Source organism: Eucalyptus grandis, chromosome 3 (genome assembly GCF_016545825.1).
Source record: "Eucalyptus grandis isolate ANBG69807.140 chromosome 3, ASM1654582v1, whole genome shotgun sequence".
In the NCBI taxonomy this organism is placed as follows: domain Eukaryota; kingdom Viridiplantae; phylum Streptophyta; class Magnoliopsida; order Myrtales; family Myrtaceae; genus Eucalyptus; species Eucalyptus grandis.
This window is the reverse complement of record NC_052614.1, coordinates 45,010,378-45,018,899: the sequence shown is the minus strand read 5'-3', so window position 1 is coordinate 45,018,899 and position 8,522 is coordinate 45,010,378. Positions and strand designations below refer to the sequence as shown.

General features: G+C 38.9%; 1 protein-coding gene across 5 annotated transcripts; it reads right to left on the bottom strand.

Moving 5' to 3' along the window:
- Positions 1–409: 409 nt before the first annotated feature.
- On the bottom strand, positions 410–4,463 carry LOC104429702. Of its 5 annotated transcripts, none has more exons than XM_010042538.3 (7): positions 4,338–4,463; positions 3,435–3,506; positions 3,249–3,353; positions 2,708–2,781; positions 2,529–2,632; positions 2,304–2,369; positions 410–945 (listed from the first exon to the last, which is right to left on the bottom strand). In XM_010042538.3, the coding sequence occupies exons 3-7, from the start codon at positions 3,311–3,313 to the stop codon at positions 691–693; spliced, it is 564 nt and encodes a 187-aa protein (XP_010040840.2). In that variant the 5' UTR covers positions 3,314–3,353; positions 3,435–3,506; positions 4,338–4,463; the 3' UTR covers positions 410–690. The 5 variants fall into 5 exon arrangements, with proteins under 5 accessions (XP_010040840.2, XP_010040842.2, XP_018722366.2 ...); XM_010042540.3 differs by having other exon boundaries at positions 3,249–3,349; XM_018866821.2 differs by lacking the exon at positions 4,338–4,463 and adding an exon at positions 4,160–4,290.
- Between the last annotated feature and the right edge of the window lie 4,059 nt (positions 4,464–8,522).

Sequence of the window (8,522 nt, the reverse complement as noted above, 5' to 3'; positions counted from 1 at the left end):
GGCAGGTAACTTAGGAAGGCATGACAGAAGTATGAGGGAAATTATTCAGGAAAATCAACTCACTCAAATTTGCAATCAACCATACAGACATGCTCTGACTCCTTCTTGAGTTTCGTCGCATTCCTTCTTAGAGCACCCATACTTCAATGCTCACATTTGTTTTTGCTACATTTATTTTTTACAGTGATACAAAGTTTAAAGCATGATGGCATGCGATGAGCAGCCGAGATATAGAATCACCTTAAAGTTCACCTACAAAGCCCTAGAACTACCTCTTCCCTCCGCAAGGAAAGCACTTGAATTTCTCCCTACTCTTCGACCACATCAACAATCTCACCAATAAAACACTAGGGCAAGCTGAAGCCTTGAACTTTTGATTAATTTAGAGAGACAAGAGAGTTTGCTCCAATGAGAGAGAGAGAGATTCAGTTACCATTACTATTCCAAGTATGATCGTATTAGAGGTAACAATTTTACACCTTCAATGTCACATTAAAATTGCCAGCGAGCAGCAAGGCTGCTGCTCCTCCAAATGCTCTCCATGCAAGAACCAGAAAGACATGATCTTCACGCGGATAATTGCAAACACTTTCTTAGTCAGACCAATCATAACAATTGCAATTCTCGCTTCCTCCCTTAAGAACCATCTTAGAATGCTCCCACCCACAAACAGTGCTAGAACTAACTGAATTATAACCAAAGGCTTCCAAATGCTTCTTCAAGAGCCCTTTTCTTGCTTAGCTCTATGCTCCACCCTCCCGCTCTGCCTCCTCTTTCAGCTCGGAGCTTTATCATTTCTTCATCATCATATCCATGGATGTCGAGGCCAGTCCCAAGTGGCACCGGCTGCGGAGCCATGCCTGTTGGCCGTGGCTGTCCTCCAGCAATTGCAGGAGCATATTGTCCCTGTGTCCCAACACTCAATCCTGCTTGAGAGTTAAGAGCCTGAATGAAGGCTAAAGACGTGAGAAAGCGAACAATATGATCTGCAACTAATTATTCATGGCAAAACACAACTGAAATTTGAAGAAAACCAGAATACCTACAGAAGGTAATCTAGGTTATTTAGATTATTGACTATCTAATCAATGGCATCTGCCATAGTCTACTAACAAAGGAATTCTAAGAGAATAAGCCAATGATCATAAAAACTTCTCTAAGGACCACATCAAATGCTTTCTTAAGATTTATGAATACCATGCACATGCCATTTTTGCATCCTCTCTCCAAGTGCTTCGACCAACCACTTGGATAGAGCTGTGCATTATCACTCTTCTTTTGGAAGGTATTAAATTCATAGCCTCAACTCCCTATCATATTCCTTTAGATCACTTCAGTCTCTGATTTGGCTTAATGCATACGTACTTGGTGACATTCTCAATCCCCATAATTAAAGTATGTATCCATGTGGACATGCATTTATCTGCGTACACTGAAACTCATCCTATAGAACTCCTGAAAAATGGAACCAAAAGTGGATGAATAAAATGCCCAAATTATGCACTACCACAAAAATAAGAATAAGAACAACTGGAAGGCAATCCCAGTACAATTCATGCTAACTCTAATGGTTCCAACATCTGGTTAAATGGAAACCTGATTATGTGTTCTTGCTTTCTTGCATGATACTGTGACAACATCATAAAGGACAAAAAGAAAAACAAAAGAATGTTGAGAATAGTGATGGCCATGATGATATCATGCAAAAGTCAGATCTATATGCTTGGGCCGCACTAAAAGGAGACACACTAGAGATAAGGCTTCTCCAACTTTGTAGCCTTTCTATGCCTCTAACTTGTGATCTTGCAGATTATCATCCCAGGATCACACATCATGCAGTATTCTATGACAATACTAAGAAATAAATTGGAAGACTCCTGATTCGTGATACTCACAAAGCATGGCATCATATTTTCCCTTTAACGGTTAAGGAATAATCAACTCATCTGATCATTCCTAACAACTTGGGCATTGTCATTTCTTAAACCCTGGCCTCAAGGACAATATGACAAATGAAAAATGTCATCAAGGGAGACTTCGAAGCACCGAGGTCACTTTTCCTTATAGACTGTGTATGTAAGTTTTTGCACCACAGCAAGTGAAAGAACTTTGAGTTGATAGTTACTCCAGATAATCATTCACAAAAATATAAAAAAGACAACAATTTTCTAATATAATGCATGTAAAGATACAGGATACACATGGAGTAAGTAAAAGATGACATTGACTAACTTCAGAAAGGCCCGCAATAATAGTGAAATCCAACAATAATCAAGTGATCAATAGATTTTCGTTTTTCTTACCACATCTGGATCAGTTTGAGGAGGTAGCCCCTTGCTTGCAGCCAATGCCACAGCAAACTCTTCAGCCTATTAAACAATAGCAGCAGTAAATACCAAAATGCAAAGTCATGACACCTCGACTATTAGGACTTAAAAGCATAAACTCAAAGAAAGCGTCAAAAGAGCTGAATTACTATTGCACTAATGTGGCCAAAACAATATATCGTATATAGAAGAGACAGCCACCTTTTTCGCACGATTAATCATAATCTGCTCAGCATTTTCTTCCTGGTACTTTGCAATCTTTGCTTCAATAGTCGGCACATCCACTCCTTCAATCAGATTGAATGCTGCAAAGTATCATTGTCAGACTCAGAAATGAAACAGAATGAGGAAAATCCAATTAAAAACATTCACAAACTCACTCATTTCCTCCACTTCTTCCAAGTAGTCATTGTACTCTCTCAAGGATGGAAAATCATCTTCTCTTTTATTGAATCTGTAAGTGAAAGCAAATGAGGCAAAGTAAATTCATTTGGCCCTACGTTTAAGTTGCCCAATTGCACAGACTTTTCTTTGGCTTTTTTCCTTCCCAAATGGACATTTGTTTCAGTTTTCTCTTCCACGTCAGTCAGGAAAATTTCTGAAAAGTAATCAAAGTCGACGACACACATAGCATAATGTATCTAAAAATCCTTGCCAGGAGATCAAGAAATTGTGAAGGTAGCAGAAAGAATGACAGTTAGAATTTGCCTTTAGACATAAAGACAACAAAAATAGAAAAAAGAAAGCCTTTGTGTAAGTGATATCTGAATACTTTAATTTGTGCAATGAGTAACAACTACAATTAACTAGTAATACACCATGCCTGCATTTTTGGAGTAAAATCTATAAACTAGCACGTGCTGCCTGGACTTTGTGGTGGATGGATGTCAGGGAGGTGGGGAGAGAGAGTGAGAGACTTACGTGCTGGCCATCCTCCTCCTAATGGCCATTTCCCTGTTGTGGGGGTTACTGCTAGGAACTACCATTGGTTGAAGTCCTCTCAACTGACCTTAAGCTGGTTCCTATCTAATGATCCACAAGACTAATGAGTCAACTATGTAAAAAGATGCATACACAAAATACACATGCTCGAGTATCTGCTCATACCAATATAGCATGACCTCAAGAAGCAGCTGTGGATCTTGTCCACGGAATCGACAGATTACTCTTTGGAGATACCTGCACAAATGACGCATAAAATTAGTTAGACATGGTGCTAGACATAAGAATAAGATGCAGGAGACACGAATGGAAAAATGACTCTTTTTCAGCGGAGAACACAAGAACTGCCGAAAAACAGACATCGGCAACCAAATTAAAAAGAGCTTCGGCTATGCTTTGAAGATAGTTCTATGATGAGCCACAACACATTCCTCAAAGCTTCCATTCAATCCGTAGCACGGTATACCAAAAACCCGAATCCTGAAATTAAACTCCTGGCAAATTAATGGGATCCATATCCCATCATCATCTTAGGGAAAAAGGGCCAAAAAAGGACTACATGAGAAACTCGAATGAATTCTCTTCTTCTTACCCACGTATGGATTGGGCATTACGGGAAAACTCTTCTTCTCCATAAAAGAGAGCCTCCGTCAAAGTGGGGATGCAAGGTGCACCCCGAACTAAAGTATCGACCTTTGACACATATCATCAAACACAAAGAGGGCATACCCAATTTCGCTAGACCCCGAAAATCCCCTGAACCCGCTAAGAAACACGCAGCTCGTTACGGCCACTCTCGTGCCCCCCCAAATGATGAAAATCAAGAACTCGCCCTCGTCTTGATATCACCCAGAAAACAAAAGAATGAAGAGAACAGCAAGAAATTGTACATCCATGATGCGTCCGAACCGCAAAGAAACGAGGCAGAGGAGAAAACGAATGGCAAATGAAGCGCAGAGATATGTAATGAGGAAACGATATCGGGTAAAGAAACCAGTGAAAAAAAAACCAAGAAACAGCGGGAAGGACAAGAGTGGGCGATGATTGGAGGAAGAAACAGCGTCTTACCGAAGCTGAAGTCCAAGGTGGGGAGTGTCAGAGAGGCGCCGACAGTGAAATCAGCGGATCTTCCTGTCCAACGATGACCTTCATAGGCTAAAATCGAAGAAGAAAAGAAGAAGAAACTATTTTCACTTCATAAAATTTATTTTTACCTTTTTTTTTTTTTATCTATCTTATTCCAACTCTCAACTTACTTTTAAATTTTGGAATATGTTCAGCGAAGTCCTAAAACTTATCAAGAAATTGCGGTGAGTCACCTAAAACTTACAAAAAGTGCGTCAAAGTCGTAAAACTTGTCGAGTTGGTTCAATTCGGTCTAAAGTCAACACCGTCAAAAAGTTAACGGAATTTGCGACGTGGGCGACGTAATATTTTAAATGAATTTTTATTATCTATATGGCTTTTTAAAATTATTTTTATTCAAAATCTTTAAAAATAAGATAAAAAATTAAAAAGGAAAAGCTAAATTTATTTAAAAAAACAAAACCATTAAAAATAAAAATAAAAAAGGCTGGTGGAGCTTCCGCGGCCGCCGGAGGGGACGGCGATGGTCGCCGGCCTTGGGCGGGTGGCCGGCCCTCGCCCGAGCGAGGTCTCGTCGGCCCTAGGTGAGGGGCGGCTACCCCCGTCAGGTCGGGCAAGGACGCCCAGATTTGGGCACGCCGCCCCCGCGAGGGCTGGCCAGGCCTTGCGGGGGGCCGGCGACCATCGGCTTGGGGTCGGCAATGCTCGCCCAGATCTGGGTGAGCAGGCGTTGTTCGACGAGGCACTGTCGAACGGGTCCGAGGGGAGGAGCGGCCGTAGCTCGACAAGCCGGCCAACGAGGAGGACGAGGAGGAGCTCGAGGCCGTCGCCGCTCCACCGGCTCCTCCCGACGAGGACGACGCCGCCCCCGCCGCCGATGACGACGAGAATGGCGAGGCCGAGGAGGAGGAGGACCATGAGGTTCGGTTGCTCGATGCCCGGATCGGGCGAGCATCGCCGACCCCAGGCGAGGGCCGGCGAGGCCTCGCCCAGGGCGAGCGATCGTCGCCGGCCCCCCGCGAGGGCCGGCGAGACCTCGCTCGCGGCGTGCCCAGATCTGGGCGTCATCCGCCCGCCACAGGCGAAGACCGCCACCCGCCTAGGGGCGGCGACCGTCACCGGCCCGTCTAGCGACCGTCGCCGGCCCCTCCGACGATGGGCGGCGGCAAAACTCCACCGGCAGCCTTTTTTGTTTTTATTTTTAATAATTTTGTTTTTTAAAATAAATTTAGCTTTTCCTTTTTAATTTTTTATCTTATTTTTAAAGATTTTGAATAATTTTTTTAAAAAGCCATATATAAAATAAAAATTCATTTAAAATATTATGTCAGCGCCACGTCAGCAATTCCGTTAACTTTTTTGACGGTGTTAACTTTAGGACTGAATTGAACCAACTTGACAAGTTTTAGGACTTGATTGCACTTTTTGTAAGTTTTATGACTCAATTGCACTTTCTTGACAAGTTTTAGGACTTCTGCTGAACATATCCCTTAAATTTTTATTTTATCACTTTATGGACATGGAAGTCCAAACTAGGATGAGCATGGTTTCATGGTAGAACTGAAACTTAAGAACTAGACTGGTATGAATCTTTAGGTTTTAGATTTTAAAGTATGCAAGGTAGGTTTTAGACTCTAAAAAATGAAGAACTTGTTTTAACGGATAAGTTCCAGATTTTTAATTAGAGGAATTTGGAACTTGAAACCTAGAACCTATAACTGGAACAAATCTTAGTATTTTTCTTGATCTATATTTCCATGCGATCTTCTAATATTCCATGTTATTCAATGATGAATGTATAATTTGAAAGCATTAATCCGAGGTTCTATTTTATGGCTAAAAATTTTATTTTATTAATGTTAATATTTTTGGTGTATCTAAATATAAGTTATGATTAGTGAATTGTAATTATTCATATAATAATATAAGTGGGACATTGGTAGACCTTGAAACTTATGACATGATATGTTCTAAGTTCTAAAATATGCAAGATAGGTTTCAAGTTTCAAAAAAATGAGTATGTTCCAAATTCCAAATGGAACACTTATATTCGTTCATCTTTACTCCTGTCTAGTTGAATTCCTTGCTAAAAATTTCATTTTCTTATGTTGATAGTTTTGTTCATTTTGTATTTTCTTTGATGAATGACAAGCTTGTTTATTATTATTGGGTTCATTTTCGTTTTATTTAACTAAAAATGAAAAAGAAAGAAAGAAAGAAAAAGAACCTGTTAGACTTTGCAACTGATCCTGAAACTTGTGATATGATAGGTTTCAGGTTTCAGGTTTTGACGGGTAGGTTCCAAGTTCAAAAAAATGATGAACCCGTATCCGAGAGTAGGTTTTAGGTTTTAAACGGAATATGTAAGAAACTTAAAACTGCTCACCCCTGATCCAAACCTCACACTTGAAATTAATCGTCCCGCCACTAGTTAAAGGACTTTAGGAAGCACTCCTCGTGGAAACATGATCTTGGAGCGAACTCTATTGTTGTTCGATATTTGCTTAAGTTAAGTAATTATTAAACAACCGTCACGAGAAAAGTGAGAGCAAAAGAAATAATACTAATTATTATTATTATTACCAAGCTAGTTTTTGCGCATCTACTAGAGGACTTGAGGGAGCACATCATGCATGGTGCTTTTAAGATTTTACTCATGGACGCAAATTCTCTTGTCATCCAAGTGACCTTGATATTGTTGTAAAAAAAAAAAGTGACCTTGATATTTATTTAGGCTTAATAATTATTAAACAGCTCTCACAAGAAAAGAGCGCGCAAAAGAAATAATGATGATGATGATGATTAGCACAAATTCCTTTTTTTCTCCTATACATTTTGTTTCAATTTTTAGTTTTACCCCCAGAATTTTTTAACTTGCTTCATTTTATTGCTATGCAATTTGCAGTCTAGAAAAATATCTCGGTTTGATACATCTGCGCAACGACAACATTGTGGAACACTTTTGCAATTGACAATCGTTATGTTGTAGTTCGAAGATGTTTACTTTAACCTTGTAAAAAGTTTGAGGTAAAATGGGCTATTCTATCACTAGAAGAAATCATTAGTCCCCTGCTTAGGCAGAAGAATCGTGATTTTATACCTTTTAAACCCATAATTTATTGCTCCATAATTCAATATTAATCATCGTCTACCCTAAGAGATAAGAGATTAATGATCATCTCATCCTCTTCCTTTATGAAGGAACCGAATCCAAAGGCTGCCTATCTTTGCTTCGATAGACATCAAAGATCTACTCTTTCTTTATTCTAAGAAAAACTAATAATCTAAATATAAAAAAATTCCAATGTTGTGATATTTACCATCGTGAGAACATTAATTACTTTGAAGGTTAAATGTCAATTATGCAAATTACAAAACTGTATTTAATGTAATAATTATAATAATGAATATGCCATATAAGGTTAAATTAGTTTTACATATTTAAATGAATTAATCATCAGGCTACCGTGTGGCTGATTTGCCAACCACGTGCAAGAGAAATGAAGGTTTGGACTCTTGAGGGACTTGGTGTCGCTCATATCGTACGCTTTCACTTCCTTTAACACAAGACAGTAAAGAAAGCCAGTACCATAAGAAGGATGATCGGCTCGCACCTTAGAATTGGGAATCGCTCACTAAGAGGTGGTTCCAAACCACCTAATGGTCCACTTGAAATGTCCCCAACAAATTCATTCCCAGATGTTATAGCTTTTAAAAGTCATCATCACATACCTTGGGCCTATTTGATTCGGTTTTAGGGAAATGCCATTGGGAGAATGTAAATACCTTTAAGGTAAATGGATTTTTCGAAATACTAGATTGTTTGATAAACTATAACTGGAAAATGCTTTAGGGAAATGCAAGACTGTTCGGTAAACATATATTTGAAAAACCATTTAATATGACCAAATTAAGTTTTTTAGTTTTAGTATTTTTAAAATTACAAAAAAGAAACAATGACTATATAACATTTTACATTTTCATATTTAGTAAAAGATATATATTAGTAAATTTATTTAAAAATATTTTACAAGAATTTGATTATAGATTAAATGCAAAACTCAACTTTTGGCCTAGGGTTTTTTTAGGTTTGTTTTCAACTTTGAATAATTTTTTTTAATTGTTGTAGTATTAATCATCTTCGTTAATCAATAATCATTCTAGTAT

Bases quoted from the DNA above. Each gene is read 5' to 3' on its own strand.
- LOC104429702 (XM_010042538.3), bottom strand. From the start codon at position 3,313: ATGGTAGTTCCTAGCAGTAACCCCCACAACAGGGAAATGGCCATTAGG. The intron at 2,782-3,248 runs GTAAGTCTCTCA...TTTCACTTACAG, and splicing joins AGGAGGAGGATGGCCAGCAC to ATTCAATAAAAGAGAAGATG. The intron at 2,633-2,707 runs GTGAGTTTGTGA...GATACTTTGCAG, and splicing joins GGAAGAAGTGGAGGAAATGA to CATTCAATCTGATTGAAGGA.